The 22,437-nt window shown below is 35.6% G+C and overlaps 2 protein-coding genes across 3 annotated transcripts; both read left to right on the forward strand.

The window, feature by feature from the left end:
* The first annotated feature begins 724 nt into the window (after window positions 1-724).
* Window positions 725-11,386, forward strand: LOC137626454 (compound eye opsin BCRH2-like). Of its 2 annotated transcripts, none has more exons than XM_068357457.1 (9): window positions 725-1,142; window positions 1,416-1,632; window positions 2,475-2,628; window positions 3,795-4,036; window positions 4,685-4,843; window positions 4,977-5,081; window positions 6,745-6,867; window positions 7,753-7,886; window positions 11,189-11,386. In XM_068357457.1, exons 1-8 carry the CDS (start codon window positions 1,105-1,107, stop codon window positions 7,861-7,863), a joined length of 1,149 nt encoding a protein of 382 aa, XP_068213558.1. In that variant the 5' UTR covers window positions 725-1,104; the 3' UTR covers window positions 7,864-7,886; window positions 11,189-11,386. The 2 variants fall into 2 exon arrangements, with proteins under 2 accessions (XP_068213558.1, XP_068213557.1); XM_068357456.1 differs by having other exon boundaries at window positions 726-1,142; window positions 11,186-11,386.
* A 1,706-nt stretch (window positions 11,387-13,092) lies between these two features.
* Window positions 13,093-20,588, forward strand: LOC137626660 (compound eye opsin BCRH1-like). The gene is made up of 9 exons (XM_068357675.1): window positions 13,093-13,261; window positions 17,283-17,490; window positions 17,656-17,809; window positions 17,934-18,175; window positions 18,381-18,539; window positions 18,642-18,746; window positions 18,882-19,004; window positions 19,377-19,523; window positions 20,414-20,588. The coding sequence occupies exons 1-8, from the start codon at window positions 13,221-13,223 to the stop codon at window positions 19,479-19,481; spliced, it is 1,137 nt and encodes a 378-aa protein (XP_068213776.1). The 5' UTR covers window positions 13,093-13,220; the 3' UTR covers window positions 19,482-19,523; window positions 20,414-20,588.
* The last annotated feature ends 1,849 nt before the right edge of the window (window positions 20,589-22,437 follow it).

Consider the following 22,437-nt stretch of genomic DNA (forward strand, 5'->3'; position numbering starts at 1 on the left):
GAGAGAGAGAGAGATAGATTTGTTTTAATCAATTTATTGCGCCCATTGGCGTCAGACATTTGAGAACAAGGGGACACAGTAATATTTGTTTACATCTACATTGTAATTAAGTTATTCCAAAAGAATAAGAAAAAATAATGATAAAATAAAGTATATATATACAGACATTTAAGTACATATTAAAACATTATCGTTTACATCTACATTATATAATGAAGGTTATACAAAGGATACAAAATAAAGTATAGACAGATATTTAGTACATATTAAAAATAATATTGTTCATTTCTATATATTAAAAGTTATACAAATGAATTCGTATGGAATACAAATTAAATTTAGTTTGATTTCGTAGGTAGGTTGTACAGAGAGAGAGAGAGAGAGAGAGCGCGAGAGAGAGAGAGAGAGAGAGAGAGAGAGAGAGAGAGAGAGAGAGAGAGAGAGAGAGAGAGATAGCTAAATCTGCGGAAAACCTTCTTCGTGGTTAATAAGATTGCTTGCATAAGATGTCAAAGGGACGTTTCGCAGCACTAGAAGCCCCTTAAAAGATGGCATCTTGCATCTTGTGCAGAAAAGAAAAATAGGCGAAGCCAATTATTTACTCCTTTGGACCCTACTTAACCCCCCCCCCCTCCCCCCAATCCCATAGGATTACATACCACATTAGCGAAAGCTCTGAAGGTGAAGCACCCAAGAGGGTATATAAAGTGGTCACCTCCAGTAGAAGCTCACAGCTTCATCCGACTTCGAACGAGACTTTCGAACTTAGTCCGTGAAGAAGTTTGGGACAGAGGCTTTGTTAAGAAAGAAAAAAACCTACTGGAAGAGCAATTGAGATCTTTGGCAAAAGCCCAACGCTTTTCTTGAACATCTACAGGAAGGAAAACCTAAGTTTTTAGGACAGATCTTTTTTGAAAAACCTGCTGGAAAAGCATTTGAGATCTTTGGCAAAAGCCCAACGCTTTTCTCAAATATCTACAAGAAGGAAAACCTAATTTCTTTAGGACATATTGAACTGTGTAAAGAGCATCAACGAGTGGTACGCTTCTAGACCACTCGCCAGCTAGCTGAGAAAGAGAGAGAAATAAAAAAACTACAATCAATATGGCTAACGAAACTTTTCCAAGATTTGATTACTATACGTAGGTTCCAGAAAGAGACTGAGTTCTCTGAATACTGTTATCCCTTTTCATACCCTTTTTTAGGATAATTTTTAGGATAAACATTCTCTAAGATACATTCCACGCTTATTTTTGCCTCCCTAGGCACTCCATAACTTCATATTTCACTCCTTTCAGTATTCCTCATGAATTGAACATTATACGAATGGCTTAATAGATCTGTTGGATGTAGACACAAGCTAAGATAATTTTCAAAGGTTCTTGACTAGTGAATCTCTCCTTCTCTCAAAACAGAGCAGCCAAGGTGGATGTCTACTTCGGGTATCCCGAAAACATCAAGATTGTCGACTTCGTACCCGAACACATGAAACACATGATCCACGATCACTGGTACGGCTTTCCCCCCGTCAATCCGATGTGGCATTATCTACTGGGACTCATCTATTTAGTGCTCGGCTTAGTTTCTATCTTTGGGAATGGAGCGGTGGTCTACCTCTTCATTGTGGCTAAGGTGAGCAATCCTAAGTTTTGTTGTCGGTGATCACCCACTTCTGTCTCGTCGCGAACTTTGTTGGTTCATCTCTAGAATCAGTGATTGTCTCCTAATGAGTCCTTGTAGGTACATATGTGTTTTGATATCCTTATTCCCTATGACATTTCTATATGCTGGCACTGACGTTCATTCGTGAATATGCCACTGGTTATCGCAATATTCGCCAACGCCTAGTCATTAAAATGAATGCGTGTTACCCCGACAGTCCAATCTGATTCTCGATCTGTCCTTGGAAGAGTTTAGCTAATATAAAATAACATATTCTATTTTATTTCTCTTCCTCTTGTTTTGTTAAAGTTTGCTTAGTTTATATAGGAGATATCTATTTTAATGTTGATACTACTCTTAAAATATTTTATTTTCCTTGTTTCCTTTCTTCACTGGGCTATTATCCCTGTTAGAGCCCCTGAGGTTATAGCATCCCCCTTTTCCAACATGGGTTGTAACTTATCAAGTAATATTAATAATAATAATAATAATAATAATAATAATGATACATAAAAGACCAACGTAATATCACCCCAATCAAAAGAAATAGATCAATGCATCTTTTCCTAAGGCCGCCTCCTAGCTAGTACAGCGGTGACGCATTCGCATTGCGTTTGCACGGCAGCAGTTCGACATTAGCCCGAAAGCTTCAGTTTGAGCATTTTGCTTGGAAGGATACTGCTTTAGTTAGGCCCCGTGGCTGGAAGTTGGGCTTCCCCAGCTTCCAATCTAGTGCATATCTTTCAGATGATACTTGAATTGAAAACAAACGTGTTTAACCTTATAACTGAGTCTCCCGAAATCTCTTCCAGAGCCTCAAGTCCCCAGCCAACCTTCTGGTGGTCAATCTCGCCCTGTCGGACTTGATCATGCTGACGACTAACTTCCCGTTCTTCACTTACAACTGCTTCAGTGGAGGACAGTGGATGTTTAGTCCTCTGTTCTGCGAGATATACGCTTGCCTTGGTAAGTCAGAGCTTAGAATTTGTAAGAAAGTTAGAGTAAGCTACAGTGTAGAGTAAGATATTTCTGTAAAGATCAACAAAATGAGTCACTTGATGCTTATATTCAGTCACTGTCCTGAGGAAAAGCAAATAATTATAAAATATTTTTTTTGCTTTTCTTATCAATATTTTGAAAGCGCAAATGCTTAACATTAAAAGCCAGAAAGAACAATAAAAAAATCAGAGGATAATGATAAAAGATCTAACAGATAACTACATAGGAGAGAAAACCTTAACAATGATGAGCCTCTCTTATAATTTGCCTAGTCTAAACCTAAAGAAAATCCGGACCAAAGTTAGAATTGATCATCTAATCCAATCAAAGAGTGTTTAATAGGTTATTATTTCAAATTATAATAATCTATTCGTAGTGATACCGTGTGCCACGTCTAATCACTTGGGCTACGATTGGCTATTTTTTTTTATGTGCAATATAATTCCCTATTAGTTTCCATATGTTCTGTATCATTATGATTATGAGCTTTACCAGGTGTAAACACTGATGACAATAGGTGTTATATTTAACTATCCATAATGGGAACTATAAATGAATATAGAATATACTGGGTGTAATAACTGACAATTAATTTCACTAGTTGCAATACCTGACTATTAATGACACCAGGTGGAATAACTGACTATTAATTTCACCACTTGCAATAACTGACTATTAGTCACATCAAGTGCAATAACTATCATTCACACCAGGGACAATAACTGCCTATTAATCCTCCAGGTGTAATAGCTAACTGTTTATCATACACGTGCAATAACTTTCTATTATAACACTTGGTGTAACAACTATAGTCCATTTCTTTTATCGAGGCAGATTTGCACCGACTCGCAGCGGTGCCCTTTTAGCTCGGAAAAGTTTCCTGATCGCTGATTGGTTAGAATTATCTCGTCCAACCAATCAGCGATCAGGAAACTTTTCCGAGCTAAAAGGGCACCGCTGCGAGTCGGTACAAATCTGCATCGCTAAAAGATATGGACTATAACTATTATGCAGTAACTGAGTATTAATCCCACAAGACACAATAAATTCCTATTAGTTCTATCACATGCAGTAATTAGAATAATCACCTTATTAATACCATCAGGTACGATAATTCTCCATTATCCCACCAGGTGCCGTAACCGGTGTGTGCAGCATCTGGTCCCTGGTCATGATCTCCTGGGACAGATACAATATTATCTGCAATTCGTTTAATGGTCCCAAGGTAACGATGGGCAAAGGCATCTTAATGTGCTTGTTCTGTTGGGCTATGGCCATCGGTTGGGCCCTTCCTCCCTTCTTCGGGTGGGGCAAATACATCCCAGAGGGAATCCTGGACTCGTGCAGTTACGACTACCTCTCACAGGACTGGATGGTGAGTGTTGATAACCCATATCCTCTTATGTCGCTGGAATCCATGATTCCTCAACAAGGTCTGTAAAGTCTTTGCATTTGCATTCGAAGTACCAGTGCTCGTGCTTTCTCTCTGAAATAGGACCATTGTCTTTCAAATCAAAACTAAAATGTGTATCTGCCATCTTCATGTGAAATTTGTGGCATGAATCTGTTGCTCGAATATAGCAATCCGCTTCTATTGCCGTACCTCAAAGTCTCTGGAGATTTTAGCTGCAGTCTGTAGTTACAATTTCTAGATTGATTATATCTAGATATCAATCTCTATTAGTAAGCTATGATGCCTAAGGAATTGTAGCTAGAGTCTGCAGCTACAATTTGTGACTGGAAATTGAGGCAGTGAATGATCAGTTCCAGTGTCTCAGGATTAAATGCCATGGAAATTTGCTCATGGAATCTATAAGTAAAATCTGTAACTGTAACCTGTAGCTAAGATCTTTGACTGCAATTTCCACTAACCTCTGAAAAGGTGATCTGACTCTTCCTGTGTGTTAGGATTCAGAACTTGAGCCCCATCCACTTCTGATGGAACGTAATGCTCTGGTTTATAGTTTCTGTAGCTGGAATCTCCAGGAAAATCTAATAACGTTCATCTTTCTCCCTTTCTCAGACTAGGAGCTACAACCTGGCCATCATGTTCTTCGACTTCGTGTGTCCCTGCTCCATCATCATCGGGTCCTACGTATTCATCGTCAAGGCCATCTTTGCCCACGAGAAAGCCATGCGAGAACAGGCGAAGAAGATGAACGTCGCCAATCTTCGCTCCGGAGTGAGTGTTATCTCTTTCTAGCCCTGTAATGCCATGTCCAAATACACCAGTGTTTTGATTCTCTCCCTCTCCCCCCCTCTCTCTCTCTCTCCTCTGATATTCTATGCTTCTAAATTCATCTTATTTACTTCAGGAAGCCGAAGCCCAGCGGGCTGAGATCCGTATTGCCAAGACGGCCATCGCCAATGTGTCTCTTTGGCTCATCTGTTGGACTCCATATGCAGCTATTACCATGATGGTAAGTCGATTATCATTTTAATATTTCATACTTGAGATAAAATTCTTACTATTCCAGTCTTTTCTGACTATTTAAATCTTTTACATTGATGTAAATTTCATTCATTTTGCAACAGTATCAAGAATGTGCTTCACTAATACATCATAATTGATAACAATAATGAAATATATTGTAATTCAATGTTACAATTTGTTGAGAATGATAAAGGAAAGTGTCTTTAGATAAGAAGTTGGTAGAGAAAATTATAAAGATTTATCTTTACTTCTAATTTGAATGCTATGTAAGTAAGCAATTATTTATCATATATCAAAAGAAGATTTCTAAATTCACAATGAGTTATATTATTTATCAAAGCAACAATAACAATGAAAGAATGTCTCGTAAAATTTGTCGCTTTTCTTTTCTTACTATGATCCAGGCTAAAGCAAAATCAGACACCAAATTTATTTGTTAATCAACAGAAATCTTGGAGTAATTAATTTTATTAATAACTAAATTATGAATTTCCCTCCATAATATATTCACAGAATAAAGCTATCTTATAATTGTCAGTTCAAAATATTCGCTAAGAGATAAAAGCGTCTTTTATTGTCGGTTCAAAATGTTCGCTAAGAGATAAAAGCGCCTTTTATTGTCGGTTCAAAATGTTCGCTAAGAGATAAAAGCGCCTTTTATTGTCGGTTCAAAATGTTCGCTAAGAGATAAAAGCGCCTTTTATTGTCGGTTCAAAATGTTCGCTAAGAGATAAAAGCGCCTTTTATTGTCGGTTCAAAATGTTCGCTAAGAGATAAAAGCGCCTTTTATTGTCAGTTCAAAATGTTCGCTAAGAGATAAAAGCGTCTTTTATTGTCAGTTCAAAATATTCGCTAAGAGATAAAAGCGTCTTTTATTGTCAGTTCAAAATGTTCGCTAAGAGATAAAAGCGTCTTTTATTGTCGGTTCAAAATGTTCGCTAAGAGATAAAAGCGCCTTTTATTGTCGGTTCAAAATGTTCGCTAAGAGATAAAAGCGCCTTTTATTGTCAGTTCAAAATGTTCGCTAAGAGATAAAAGCGTCTTTTATTGTCAGTTCAAAATATTCGCTAAGAGATAAAAGCGTCTTTTATTGTCAGTTCAAAATGTTCGCTAAGAGATCAACGCATCTTTTATTGTCAGCTCAAAATTGTTTGCTAAGAGATAAGTGCATCTTTTATTGTCAGTTCAAAATGTTCGCTAAGAGATAAAAGCGTCTTTTATTGTCAGTTCAAAATGTTCGCTAATAGTTAAAGCGTCTTTTATTGTCAGTTCAAAATATTCGCTAAGAGATAAGAGCATCTTTTGTTGTCAGTTCAAAATGTTTGCTAAGAGATAAAAGCGTCTTTTACTGTCAATTCAAAATGTTCGCTAAGCGATGAAAGCGTCTTTTATTGTCAGTTCAAAATGTTTGCTAAGAGATAAAAGCATCTTTTGTTGTCAGTTCAAAATGTTTGCTAAGAGATAAAAGCGTCTTTTACTGTCAATTCAAAATGTTCGCTAAGCGATGAAAGCGTCTTTTATTGTCAGTTCAAAATGTTTGCTAAGAGATAAAAGCATCTTTTATTGTCAGTTCAAAATGTTCACTAAGAGATGAACGTGTTTTTTACCTCTCTCAAATAATCAAAACATTTCTATAAAAAACAAAACAGGGTGTGGCTGGAAGCCACGACACCATCACTCCACTGGTAACGACGCTGCCGGCACTGCTGGCAAAGAGTGCCTCTTGCTACAATCCTTTCGTCTACGCCATCAGCCATCCAAAATTTAGACAGGTGAGTGCCAAAATAGTCTTACTATAGTCAATTTCTTTTAGCGGTGCATATTTGCACCGACTCGCAACGGTGCCTTTTTAGCTTGGAAAAGTTTCCTGATTGCTGATAGGTTGGACGAGATAACTCTAACCAATCAGCGATCAGGAAACTTTTCCGAGCTAAAAGGGCACCGTTGCGAGTCGGTGCAAATATGCCTCGATAAAAGAAATGGACTATAGTACCTACGCTTGATGATTTTTCACTCATAACTGTAATTACTTACTATCAAATAATACGGGAAAATACATTGGGTTTTTTGTGGTTTAGTTGGTCTTTCACCAGTAAGTGCCACTTTTACTTCTCAACATAGGCTATATTTGGCTTATAACTGTAATTACTTATTTCTAGTAAGTAACGTGGGAAAGTACTTTAGATTTTTAGGATGGTTTATTTGATCTTTCGCCAGTAAGTGCCACTTCTCAACACGCGTTCAGCAAATGACATAAATCAAAGTTTATGGAATTTAAAAGACTTAGCAATTGTTTTAATATATACAGGACCAGACTGCTACTGTTTCTGTATTCAAAATGACTAATAAATTCATATAAAGTAGATCAAAGATAAACTTGATTTTAAGATATGTCGCAATGACATGAAGGACTTTTATTGGAAATAATCTATGAAATAACCAAAAATTCTCTTAAATAAAGAATCCACAGTCTGGACACACCTCTCATGAATTAAAAGAAAACAACAAATACTAAAAGAAGCTCAGAGAGCCTCGGTAATAACAAAGAAAACATCGGTAATAACAAAGTAAACATTTTTCTTTCATGTATCAGAATCTCGTTTGGAATCCACCGACCGGAAATATGACACTAATCCTCTACCTTATATTTTTTCCAGGCCATCACTGTCCACATGCCTTGGTTCTGTATCCACGAGCCAACCAGCTCCACCAGTAGTGATAACAAGAGCGAAGCCAGCAATACGACCACAGGGGAGGAGAAGGCGTAGAAGTTTCAAAGAGTTCACAAGACGTATGTTTTCAAGAATTGTTCTCTACGACATAAAGTTAGATTAAGACATGAGATTAAATGTGACTTGTTCTCTGTGACACAAACTCAAAGATTTAGAATTCATGATTAAATTTCTCATAGTTTAAAGATTCATAAGACTTGTTTTTTCATGACTTATTCTCCATGACAAAAACTCTCAAATTAAAAATTCACTAGACTTATGTTTTCATGAGTTGTTCTCTATGACAAAAACTCTCAAATAAAAAATTCACTAGACTTATGTTTTCGTGAGTTGTTGTCTATGACAAAAACTCAAATTAGACTCACAAGACTTATTTTTTCATCACTTATTCTCTATGACAAAAACTCTCAAATTAAAAATTCACTAGGTTTTCGTGAGTTGTTCTCTATGACAAAAACTCTCAAATTGAAACATCACAAAACTCATGTTTTCGTGAGTTGTTCTCTATGACAAAAACTGAAATTAAAGACTCACAAGACATATTTTTTCATGACTTATTCTCTATGACAAAAACTCTCAAATTAAAAATTCACTAGACTTATGTTTTCGTGAGTTGTTCTCTATGACAAAAACTCTCAAATTGAAAAATCACAAAACTCATGTTTTTGTGAGTTGTTCTCTATGACAAAAACTCAAATTAAAGACTCACAAGACTTATTTTTTCATCACTTAGTCTCTATGACAAAAACTCTCAAATAAAAAATACACAAGACTTATTTTTTCATGACTTATTCTCTACGATAAAAACTCTCAAATTGAAAACTCGCAAGACTTCTTTTTTCATCACTTATTCTCCATGACAAAAACTCTCAAATTAAAAATTCACTAGACTTATGTTTTCGTGAGTTGTTCTCTATGACAAAAACTCTCAAATTAAAAAATCACAAAACTCATGTTTTCGTGAGTTGTTCTCTATGACATAAACTCAAATTAAAAACTCACAAGACTTATTTTTTCATGACTTATTCTCTATGACAAAAACTCTCAAATTAAAAATTCACTAGACTTATGTTTTCTTGAGTTGTTCTCTATGACAAAAACTCTCAAATTGAAAAATAACAAAACTCATGTTTTTGTGAGTTGTTCTCTATGACAAAAACTCTCAAATTAAAAATTCACAAAACTCATGTTTTCGTGAGTTGTTCTCTATGACAAAAACTCTCAAATTGAAAAATCACAAAAATCGTGTTTTCTTGAGTTGTTCTCTATGACAAAAACTCAAATTAAAGACTCACAAGACTTATTTTTTCATGACTTAGTCTCTATGACAAAAACTCTCAAATTAAAAATTCACAAGACTTATTTTTTCGTGAGTTGTTCTCTATGACAAAAACTCAAATAGAAGACTCACAAGACTTATTTTTTCATCACATAGTCTCTATGACAAAAACTCTCAAATTAAAAATTCACAAGACTTATTTTTTCATGACTTATTCTCTACGACAAAAACTCTCAAATTGAAAAATCACAAAACTCATGTTTTCGTGAGTTATTCTCTATGACAAAAACTCAAATTAAAGACTCACAAGACTTATTTTTTCATGACTTATTCTCTATGACAAAAACTCTCAAATTAAAAATTCACTAGACTTATGTTTCCGACTGTTGTTCTCTATGACAAAAACTCTCAAATTGAAAATTCACAAAACTCATGTTTTCGTGAGTTGTTCTCTATGACAAAAACTCTCGAATTGAAAAATCACAAAACTCATGTTTTCGTGATTTGGTCTCTATGACAAAAACTCAAATTAAAGACTCACAAGACTTATTTTTTCATCACTTATTCTCTACGATAAAAACTCTCAAATTAAAAACTCACAAGACTTATGTTTTCGTGACTTGTTCTCTATGACAAAAATTTAAATCAAAAATTCCCAAGATTAAACATGACTTTTTCTCTATGACAAAAACTCTCATGGATTAAAAATTCACAAGACTTATGCATTTATATCTTATTCTCTGCGACAAAAACTCTCAGTTTAAACAAATTTATATGATTTATGTTTTAATCCTTCCATTGCCAGTGGTGACTTCAGCAAAGCTTTTGAAGTAGTATATACTTTTGTAAGGACAGAGAGACAAGCGTCACCAACATTAACTGATACTTTATTTGAATGTGCACGGAAGTATATTACAAGGTGCGGACGGAAAGGTAGGATGACGTTGGCGCCAAGTCACATTGAAGTGCCCGCCAAAATATATGTGTTTTCTTACACTTACAAATGTATGAATTATGGGTTGACAGAAACATGTTATGAAACGATACATATATCAAAATGTAGCTCTGGTAGAGCGGAATATATATACATAGGAAACCACAGTGTGGCGAAGAGAGAATTTAAATAAATAAGTAGTTTGTCGATTTTCTGGACGACGAAGGGATCGGTGTCCTTACACTTTCAAAACCACACAAGCCCTACCTTGTTCCTATTAAGATCTTTCCATTAAATACAAACTTCATATGATTTGAGTGATTTCAAATGATAGTTTCCTTTTTGAGATTTTGATTAAGTCACCAATGGCAGAGAAAGGATTAATGACTTTTTTCTATGACAAAAATTATCACATTGTTTACTATTTTGTTAATAGCATGGCTATTAAGTTTAGTATACTCTAACTAAATCTGAATATTGGATGAGATTATCAACTAAGATTATTGGCCAATTAGTTTTCTAGCCATCAAATACATCTAAGGACTTGATAGATAGTAAGATATATAAAAAAAAGCCTATTCATTATTCATTGCTACTAGGTTTTGATGGTAACTAAGAAGTTCATGTGTAACTAAAGTTATCCTCTACAAAGCCAAAACATATACGATACTAATTTCAATATTGCAAGTCAATTGCCAGTTTGCGGACTTCTTAGTTGAGATAACTTAACGTGGCGAAAGGGTTTGCGTATCGTCGTGATCAGCAAAGCTGTACCAATCGGGGCTACCCATTCTAGATTGGTTTGCTGTGAGTGATCAGACAAAAATCTCACATCATCACCAATCCACTGGCTAGCGTGGTGATGAAAACTGGTGAAACCCAAAATGTGAATAAGAACACGTCTAAGGCCTTTGTCCTACAGTGGACTACAGTCACCGCAAAGATTCAGGGCGAAATAAGCCACACCCCATGATGACGTCATAGCCAATCATGTTGTCTCTCACGTAAGGAGACAACATGATTGGTTATTACTTCATCAATGGGCGGGGCTTATTTTGCTCGGAATCTCTGCAGCGTCTATAGAAACAGCTGCATTTATTATTGTTGTTGTTTTATTGACTACTAAGTACTTCTTTTTTTCCCAGCAGGTACAAACATACACAAAGAAAACTGGAAGAATAAAACTGACGACTCCTCATTCCTCCCAAAAAACGACCGCTGTATTTATGTACGAAGCGGCTTAACACCATCAAACATTTCGAAGGAATCTTTATTTATGTTTTTCTTATTGTAAAAAAACTGAGGCCTCAGTTAGATACCTGAATTAAACCTTCCTAGCAGCAAGAGATATGTGTTTTAGTATCCCTCTCACTGTATGTTTACATTTTAGTGGTCTTCTTCTTCTTCTTGAGTGATTTAGGAGTCTTGGTATAGTATAGAAGAGAGCTGTTTCAAAGGTAAATCTCTACTATTACTACTACTACAATTATTTCTTGTACTGATTTTACTAGGACGAGATGAAATGAACTGTGTTACTTGTAAATTGGTATTCTACCGTTTATTAAATCTTACATTTTGGAAAACTCTACACAAACTATCTTTACTACTACATATATATATATATATATATATATATATATATATATATATATATATATATATATATATATATATATATATATAAATACAGTATATATATATATATATATATATATATATATATATATATATATATATATATATATATATCTATCAATTCAAATACATTTTCTCGGAGCAGTTGGATTACGCTACTTCAATGTTTCTTTTCCTGTTTCAAGGCATGTAGTGAAAATTGGATAAAGAGATCAAATTTATTATGCATATGTAATATACATATAAATATAATCATATATATATACATATAAATATAGTCATATATATATAGATATATATATATATATATATATATATATATATATATATATATATATACTGTATATATATTTAATTTACATTGCAAACCCTTTTAGTTGCTATAGATATTTGATACAACGCTCTGCATCTGAAGATATAACTATGTCAAAACTGTTTGTCAAAGTCAAAATTATTTTCAAAAGGTGATAAAATATTATGAAAGTCAAAGTGGTTTTTGCCACTTTATAAATCTTTATCAAAGTTAAAATCTATTTTAAAACTTCATAAATTGATATTAATAATAATAATAATAATAATAATAATAATAATAATAATTATAATAATAATAATAATAATAATAATAATACACCTTTATTTCCCATTGCAGGGCAGACATTGAAACTGTTACCCTTCTATTTTTTCATAATTTTTGGGAGTGCTGTTGCTATCCACCCACCCTACCTCGAGCCTTCTCTTGATGGTTACCACTCCAAGGGATGACCATACTTAACATTATTTGTATAATAAGGATAAATTCACATTCAACTGTTAATTGTGACTTTGAAGAAAACATATGCATACGTGAATAGGAATACTTGCAAAATAGACTTTAGCATATTTGCCTGTATACTTGTATGCATACATCATTATAATCATATATAAACGTGAATGTATATGTATGTATATAAATGAATGTATATATATGTCTTTGTGTGATTTCGCCTGGGGCTCTGATCCCGAGGTCGTTAAGAGAATCCAGACATTAATGTATCAAAAATATATATGGCTTATTTGAATATATATGTATGTACCGAAAAGGAATATATATATATATATATATATATATATATATATATATATATATATATATATATAAAGAAAGACAGAGAAAAGCTTACTAGTTCCGAAGGAAGAAGCCATGTTTAGCCATGTTCACGCATGACCGAAGACAATCCTTTGAAGACATGCCTTAGTATGGGGGATTTGAGAGGACTTCTCAGCGTCCGAGAGGCCTTGTACACGAAGAATTTCTATCTTATGCAACGTCAGGTAATCTATTTTACAAGTTTAGGGCAATTACCTCCCGTAGGAGAACCCCTGAGACGTCCACCTTCGAGTATATAAACGCGCGTCTCCGACTCGGCTCCAGGTCAGAAGCCTTATCGTCGACCCTTCGAAGACGTCTCCGGAACTTGGGCATCCAGAAACTAGCAGCCCTCAAACCACGAAACGACCTTTTTTCTTATCGACACATCCAGAAGGCATCTCTCTCTCTCCTACAGGATGGCTAATTTAACCATTGGTCCTCATGCGGCATCTTACAGGTGAGATTTCAATCTGGGGAGTCTTCAGAACTGATCCTCTGGGAGAGTTGTTTTTGGCTATGCTTGAAGCCGTTTTGTTTGGTCTATTGTCCTTTAACTGTCCAGCTTCCCTAACTCTACCAACCTCTATTTCCAATTCTATTTGAAGAGCAATATCTCTAAGTCAATTGTCCAGCTCCCCTAACTCTACCAACCTCTATTTCCAATTCTTATTGAAGAACAAGATCTCTAAGTCAACTGTCCAACTCCCTAACTCTACCGCGCTTTCTTTTCAATTCTTATTGAAGAACAAGATCTCTAAGTTAACTGTCCAGCTCCCCTAACTCTGTCAACCTCTATTTCCAATTCTAATTGAAGAACAAGATCTCTAAACCAATTTTCCAACTCCCCTAACTCTACCACGCTTTGTTTTCAATTCCTATTGAAAAAGAAAATCTCTAAGTCTGAAAGCGGGACTTTTCTAACCTTTTTAAAAAAACTTTTAACGTCTCTTAAAACGAGACTTTCCTAACATATATGAAAAACTTTTGAAGTCTCTAAAAACGAAACTTTTTTAACCTTCATAAAAAAACTTTTGAAGTCTCTTGAAACGAAACTTTTTTTAACCTAAACAAAAAACTTTTGAAGACTCTTAAAACGGGACTTTTCTAACCTATATAAAAAAAACTTTTGAAGTCTCTTAAATCGGGACTTTTCTAACCTATATAAAAAAAAATTTTGAAGTCTTTAAAAACGGGACTTTTCTAACCTATATAAAAAAATGTTTGAAGTCTTTTTAAACGAAACTTTTTTAACCTATATAAAAAAAAAAACTTTTGAAGTCTCTAAAATCGGGATTTTTCTAAATTATATAAAACCCTTATGACTTCTATCTGAAGTCCAACGGAATGGAAAGTTTCATTACCCCTTTTTCCACTTCAAATTAATTGGAGGGAGAAAACTATAAACTATTAATCAGTGAATTCAGATAACCTAAGAGAGAATAGTCTTCCGTTGAAGTTGGCCTTATGCCAGCGTGTAACCGCACCCCGAAGTGATCGATCCGGAAAATCCAGCATTTTTTATGTATTCTAAAGCCTATATGCATTATTGAATATGTCAAATCTAATTGTCCTTGCTTTCCATTTACTTGCAAAACAGTTTTTTAACTTTTTTACAAGATTGTGCAGTTTCTCTTCACTATCACCGATCAGGCTAGTACCAGCTGTAAATATCATATATTCAAGACTATAACAGCTTCTCAAATTACTTTGTCCTTGTTTTCCACTTACTTGCAAAACAGTTTTCTAACTTTTTCACAAGATTCTGTAGTTTCTCTTCACTATCACCGATCAGGCTAGTACCAGCTGTAAATATCAGATACTCAGGGCTATAATAGTATCTTAAATTACTCTAATTCACAGGAAAAATCTCTTTCATGTACTCAAGACTATGATAGTATCTCAATTTACTTTAATTCACAGGAAAAATCTCTTTCATGTACTCAAGACTATAATAGCTTCCCAAAATTACTTTAATTCACAGGGAAAATAACTTTCATGTACTCAAGACTATAATAGCTTCCCAAAATTACTTTAATTCACAGGGAAAATAACTTTCATGTACTCAAGACTATAATAGCTTCCCAAAATTACTTTAATTCACAGGGAAAATAACTTTCATGTACTCAAGACTATAATAGCTTCCCAAAATTACTTTAATTCACAGGGAAAATAACTTTCATGTACTCAAGACTATAATAGCTTCCCAAAATTACTTTAATTCACAGGGAAAATAACTTTCATGTACTCAAGACTATAATAGCTTCCCAAAATTACTTTAATTCACAGGGAAAATAACTTTCATGTACTCAAGACTATAATAGCTTCCAAAAATTACTTTAATTCACAGGGAAAATAACTTTCATGTACTCAAGACTATAATAGCTTCCCAAAATTACTTTAATTCACAGGGAAAATAACTTTCATGTACTCAAGACTATAATAGCTTCCAAAAATTACTTTAATTCACAGGGAAAATAACTTTCATGTACTCAAGACTATAATAACTTCCCAAAATTACTTTAATTCACAGGGAAAATAACTTTCATGTACTCAAGACTATAATAGCTTCTCAAAATACATTAATTCACAGGAGAAATCTCTTCTATATACTAATTCCCTCTTTTGGTTTATAGCTCCCATTGTGACCAAGTACTGCTTGCACCAGACAGCTAATGTCTGCTGCAAGCATCAGTAACACCTCTTTTTAACTCCCTGACTTTATCAGTACCTGGAACTATCATTAGATTTGAAATTTTCAGAAAGATCCTGTAACTCACTTCATATTATCTAACCTGTATTTAAACTGTATAACTCTATTCTGTATAGTAACACTTAAAGAAACTCTTGGGTAAATCCTTCAAACATTCAAACTCTCTCAGACAATTTTCCTTCCCCTGCACAAACCATTGTTATCTAGTCTTGGGTAGTGCCATAGCCTTCGTAACATTATCTTCCACTCTCTTGAATTCGAGTTTTCTTGTTTGAGGGTACATTCAGACACACTGTTCTATCTGCTTCCTTATTTCATTTCCTCACTAGGCTGTTTTCTCTGTTGGAGCCCTAGTAGGGCTTATAACATCTTGTTTTTTTTCAACTAGGGTTATAGCTTAGCCTTAAATATTATTATTAATATTCATATTATTACCAGCTAAACTACAACCCTAGTTGGAAAAGCAGAATGCTATAAGCCCGGGGACACCAACAGGGAAAATAGCACGTGAGGAAAGAAAACAGGGAAAAATGAAATATTTTAAGAACAGTAACACCACCTAAACAAATATTTCTTACATAATCTATAAAAACTTTAACAAAACAAGAGAATGATAAATAAGATAGAATAGTGTGCCCGAGTGTATCCTCAAGCTAGAGAACTCTAATCCAAGACAGTGGAAGACCATGGTACAGAGGCTGTGGCACTACCTAAGACTAGAGAACAATGGTTTGAATTTGGAGTGTCCTTCTCCTAGAAGAGCTGCTTATCATAGTTAAAGAGTCTCTTCTACCCTTACCAAGAGAGAAGTACACTGAACAAATGCAGTACAGTAATTAACCCCTTGGGTGAAAAAGAAGTGTTTGGTAATCTCAGTGTTTCAGATGTATGAGGACAGAGGAGAATCTGTAAAGAATAGGCCAGACTATTCGGTGTGTGTGTAGGCAAAGGGAAAGTGAACCGTAACCAGAGAGAAGGATCCAATGTAGTAATATATAATCTACTCATGATTATTAAGTATCTAAAATGATCACATCTAATCAATTTGATAAATTTTGCTGATATTTTCCATCCACATAAAAGGTATAATTTTTGGCCACAAATTTCCTTATAAGGAAAATTATAGTTAATGTTCTTTTATGCTTTTAAAACTTTGTAATACAAATATCTAAGCTGACTGATAAAGCGTTGCATTTATTCAGTATTTGAATTGGCAAACACCAATGAATGCAAAAAAAAAAAAAAAAATTAATTAATTAATGAATAAATAATTTCAAGTCAAATGAGAATCTGCGATAGATCTTACGAAACTATGTATGATTGATAATGATACTTGATCCTCGACCTTACACGTCTGCATGGGTCTCTGAAGCACCAAAATCCACTGAAGTACAGTAATACATATCCTTACTTAGACTGGATACTTGATCCGCGACCTTAAGCACCGACGCGGGTCTTTGTACCATCAAAATTCTCTGAAGTAGCCTACAGTGACAATACTGGTGTCTTTTCCTTTCCAGCCAAGATGTTACATTCGGCTTACTAGCTAGCGTTACGATTGCTAACTTTGATTCATTTACAGTTACCACATTGGTGTTTTTTCTTTTCTTTTATTTCCAGTCAAGATGTTTCGTTCGGCTACCCGGCCGGCGTTACGATTGTGGACTTTGTTCCTGAACACTACGGTCGGCTTACTAGCTAGCGTTACAATTGTTAACTTTGTTTCAATTACAGTTACCACATTGGTGCTTTTTTTCTTTATTTCCAGTCAAGATGCTTCGTTCGGCTACCCGGCCGGCGTTACGATTGTGGACTTTGTTCCTGAACACATCAAGCACATGGTCCACCAGCACTGGTATAGTTTCCCTCCCGTCAATCCCATGTGGCACTATCTCCTCGGAGTTATGTACATGATCCTCGGGTTCTTCTCCATTACAGGCAATGGCCTTGTGATCTACCTCTACATCAAGAGCAAGGTAAGGGATGCTAGTTTCACAAGCAGTTGTAAGTGCCTTTAGAAATGGCTTACATGCTATATCCAGGAGTGTAAAAAATTTCATTTTTTTTTTTGCATTTTTTATCAAGAACTAGACCCCTTATGATCTGTTTAACAACTAATCACCAATGTTCTCTGCTTTTAGGAACTGAAGACACCTGCCAATCTGCTCATAGTCAACCTCTCTCTTTCTGATCTCATCATGTTGACAACAAACTTCCCTGCTTTCACATACAACTGTTTCAATGGTGGCAAGTGGATGTTCAGCCCATTCTTCTGTGAACTCTACGCTGCGCTGGGTGAGGAAAATTATCATTTCTTCATTTAGTTTCGTCTTCTTTGATAAGTAGCTGTTTATCCGTGGCAACAGACATCATAGATTAGTTCACATGCTTTCCATATTTCATAGACCTCCCATTGCAGGTGCTGTGACTGGTGTCTGCAGCATTTGGTCCCTGGTGATGATTTCCTACGACAGGTACAACATCATTTGCAATTCCTTCAATGGTCCCAAGCTTACCCAAGGCAAGGCCATTGGTTTGTGCCTGTTCTGCTGGGCCATGGCTATCGGCTGGGCCCTTCCTCCATTCTTCGGATGGGGCAAGTATATCCCTGAAGGAATCTTGGACTCCTGCAGTTACGACTACCTCAGCCAGGACTTCAACGTAAGTTTACAGAGTCCCTGGTAGTTCTGAGAGATTTATTCCTATTATAATAAATTTGTGTGGCTTTAATTTTGTACCAGAATTTAATAGCAGTGGCTATTTAGTTGCAAGCTGCTTAAAAATGTTAAAGAATATGCTAATGCGACATATCCTGGGACGATACAAAATATTCCCACTTCCTAATGAGACGTTTATCTCTTTACAGACCAAGAGCTACAACATGGCCATCTTCTTCTTTGACTTCATCTTCCCTGGATCCATTGTCGTTTTCTCCTACGTTTTCATCGTGAAGGCCATCTTCGCTCACGAAAAGGCCATGAGGGAACAGGCTAAGAAGATGAATGTCACCACCCTTCGCACAAATGTTAGTTCAGTTGAAGTTGCCTAGTTATGATGAATTTTAAGCTTACAATAGGAGGTCTTTTCAAAGAGCATTTTTTCAGCTGTGTCTATTTTCTTCTGACAGGAAGCCGAACAACAGAGTGCTGAAGTGCGTATTGCCAAGACCGCCATTTGCAATGTATGTCTTTGGGTCATCTGCTGGACACCTTATGCAGCCATTACTGTTCAGGTAACAGCTAATTTGAACGGCACTGATCACACATGAATAAATTCTGAGATACAGGACTGTAAAAATTGTACAAAAACATTCTTTGGAAGAGCGAATTAAGGAAACCTAACTAATTTTTACATCCTTGACTTTCAGGGAGTGTCTGGAAGCTATGAAAACATCACTCCTCTGGTAACTATGTTGCCGGCTCTTTTGGCTAAGTCTGCGTCTTGCTACAATCCATTCGTCTATGCCATCAGCCATCCCAAATTCCGTTTGGTAAGTTGTTTTATCTTTTGTAGCTCATGAAGTGAAGCAGAGTTTAAACTAAAAAAAATGAAACAAAAGGCAGACTGTTTCCTTATGAAACAATAAGTGGTATGAATAAGCATCTCCACAAATACTGTAGCATTTCAGTAAGTCAGTTCTTAAGATGCCTCTCTTATTATGCTTCTTCATAAATAAACTGGGGAAACCAAGTGGCTCTTCAAGTACTCCAAGTCTGTTCTGGAGATATTTCATTGACTAAACTAGTTTTCAATAACTTGTGATTTCATCTCTATAAATTATGTTATGTCTTAATTAATTTCCAAGTTCTCTGTCACCTGAAACTACCTTTAAATAATAATCACATTCTACTTTTGCCCGCAGGCTATCACCAAACACATGCCATGGTTCTGCGTCCACGAGACTGAACGAAAGTCATCAGACAGCGACGCACAGTCTAACAACACAGTGGTTAACGATAAGGCTTAAACCTTAAAAAAAATAATAATAACAACGAAACGGAACTTAGAGGTAAGAAGCCAAGGCCTTTTTATATAAGTAGGTACACAATGCTCCTGAAATCAGTGAATTTTGGCAATATTTCTAGGGAATACAAGTTGCTCTGGGATGCATTACTGCATAGTTAAGCAGTTTGATAGTTGGTGCTGAAAGGTTGAAGCCTTAATTGCCTCAAGAATATTTAACTAATCTGCTACATAGCAAAATAAATGAAGGGTAAAGTTGAGGTTAAAATTTTTACTAGAATATGCAACTAGTTTCTAGAGGGTTCTTGAGTTAAGAAGTTGACAAAGTTGAGGGAAATACTTAGAATATATAGTTAGTTAACTTGATTCTTGAGATACATTGATGAATCTGTCCTCTGTATCACCGAAGGGTAACAACAGAACAATCCTTTTCCGAGGAGTTATTTGAAAAGACAACGGGTTAAGGAACACAATTATTCCTTTCTGGTGCGTTAAACGATAACTTGAAGGGTTTCAGAATACTACTATTCCTTTCTATGGGGATAGTTGAAAACAGTAAAGGGTTACAGAACAGTTCTACTGCTTTATGAAGGATTACTTTATAACAAAAAATATTACAGAACACAACTATGGTCAATTTATTTTTAGCGAGGTAGATTTTCACCGACTCACAACGGTGCCCTCTTAGCTTGGAAAAGTTTCCTGATCGCTGATTGGTTGGACAAGATAATTCTAACCAATCAGCGATCAGGAAACTTTTCAGAGCTAAAAGGGCACTGCTGCGAGTCAGTGCAAATCTGCCTCGCTAAAAGAAATGGACTATAGTCCTTCATCAAAAATATTTCACACCATTTACACTTACAAGACACAGCTATTATACCTTCATAGGACATGTTTTATTGATGCAACTAAAATATTTCAATTTCTCTCCCACAGATTATCATCTCTAGAAGATGATGTTCTAAGGACAACCAAACTTCGTATATCGACCAGGAAAATAACACCAAACTCATAACAAATAAATACTTTGACGACGTGAGTCACCTTAGCAAAGTATCGAGGCCTCGTTATTTTTGTGCTTTTTTTTGAATGTCGTAAATATATATCCTTTGCAGCAGCGACTCTTTTCTTTCCCTTTCACTTTCAAGTATTTCTCTTCAGAGACTAATTTCACATAAAGTACTCGATCTATCGATCCATAATTATCAACTATCAGGTGACTAATGGAAAGGTAAGTTATATACCTGTGAAGGTGAGTTTTAATTGTGGTCAGCTCAAATGGTTGATCATGAGTGGCAGAATGTTCTGGAGATCAAATGATCAGTGCCCAACCCACTTTCACATACAAGTTATGACCAGGGAGGACTAAGTCAAGGATGCTGACGACTCAGCAGGTAGACCTGTGAGGCCTCGCAAATCCCCTCCTACACCCTGCTGTTCCCAGCTTGAAGGAATAGGTTATCTGGTCCTTGGTGATCCACCAAACCTACACAACCTGGCATGGAAGCTGCACCGAAGAATACGAAATCCACCCTACTATTCCCAGCTTGAAAGAACGGATTACCGTTCTCCAGTGAACCACCAAGCCTCCACAACCTGGCGAGGATGCAGCGCCAAAGAAAATCGCGTACGAAATCCATTCGTGTCTGAAATCTAATCACATACGGAATCCACCAACACCTCAATGTCAAGTAATTGCAGGTATTTTACAACATAGCTTTTCATTTCAATCAACTGTTGTCTTCTTTGTGTAGATAGAATTCTTTCATAATGCTTCTTCAGCTCCAGTTTATGCATTGTCATCATCAATCTTAAGATAGTGCTCTCAGAATTTTTTTTTTCTATCTTTAGTTCCAATTCAAAGCTAAAGTATCTATTCAAATCAAATCTTTATTCCCTCCATTGCCCTTTTTTCCTTTATATACATTGCTTTGCAAAAATGAACTAACTCCGTTCTTAATATTTACATAATTGGCATTTTTAATGGGATAAAGTTTCTTGTCTAGCTTTAACGATGCGACTTATTCATTTTTCATAGAAGGAGAGGGGAAAATATACCCTATCACTTCTCTTCATTAATAAAAATGAATTAGTGAATTTCAGTTATATTTGCTTTGCTTTATTTTGGTTGGTAAACTTTTCTAGAGCTATATTTGAATTGTAAGAAGTCTGGACTAGATTTCCAGAACTCACTCCTGTACTATAAACATGAACGAAAATATTTGGAAATGGAAAGGTAGCTTTCAAAAGATAGTCATTCAAAATGCATATCTGCCTATCTGTTCTGTCACATTTGACATATATAGTGCATTTCACATTAGTATATCACTAAATATACTTATTCGTAATAATAGAGCATTAAGGTACCCTGACACTTGCACGAATTTGTGGCACGCATTGTCACGACTCGAGTCGTGAACTGGCGTGAACTCGTCGTGATCTGGAGTGAACTCGTCGTGAACCTGTCGTGACATCGTGGCATGTCGTGACGAGAACTTTGAAATGTTCAAAATTTTGGTCACGACAAAATTTCGTGAATGCGGCGTGAATTATGCGCGAACTGTTCGTGAACTCATCGGGACGATGCGGGAAGTGCGCAAACTATGCTAAAACTATGCATGAACTCGTCGTGAACTCGTTGTGCCAGTTCATGTCAATGTGGACAGGTGAGCTGTGATTCTGAGGTAATTTTTTTTTTTTTTTATTTTCCAGTTCGTGCCACAAAAAGTCACGACTTGCCACGACAAATTCGTGGCAAAAAGTCGTGCAAGTGTCAGCCTGGTTAGACGAATGATATACTTCAGTCGCCGGTTACTATTCTTCTGATCGAAAACTAATGGGAAAGATTCGTTCACTTTTGCAGAATACAGTACCTCTGGAGGATATTTTTGTTGATTGCCCACAATATAATAGGAGAAACCTCTTGGCCAGCTTCTCTCTTTGCTCTATCACAAATTTAG

The sequence above is a fragment of the Palaemon carinicauda genome, chromosome 34 (genome assembly GCF_036898095.1).
Source record: "Palaemon carinicauda isolate YSFRI2023 chromosome 34, ASM3689809v2, whole genome shotgun sequence".
Lineage (NCBI taxonomy): Eukaryota > Metazoa > Arthropoda > Malacostraca > Decapoda > Palaemonidae > Palaemon > Palaemon carinicauda.

Coding starts and splice junctions, on each gene's coding strand:
- LOC137626454 (XM_068357457.1), top strand. CDS start 1,105: ATGGCTAACGAAACTTTTCCAAGATTTGATTACTATAC. Junction 1,633..2,474: donor ACCTCTTCATTGTGGCTAAG/GTGAGCAATCCT, acceptor AATCTCTTCCAG/AGCCTCAAGTCCCCAGCCAA. Junction 5,082..6,744: donor ATGCAGCTATTACCATGATG/GTAAGTCGATTA, acceptor AAAACAAAACAG/GGTGTGGCTGGAAGCCACGA.
- LOC137626660 (XM_068357675.1), top strand. CDS start 13,221: ATGGCTAATTTAACCATTGGTCCTCATGCGGCATCTTACAG. Junction 13,262..17,282: donor CCTCATGCGGCATCTTACAG/GTGAGATTTCAA, acceptor CTTTATTTCCAG/TCAAGATGCTTCGTTCGGCT. Junction 17,491..17,655: donor ACCTCTACATCAAGAGCAAG/GTAAGGGATGCT, acceptor CTCTGCTTTTAG/GAACTGAAGACACCTGCCAA.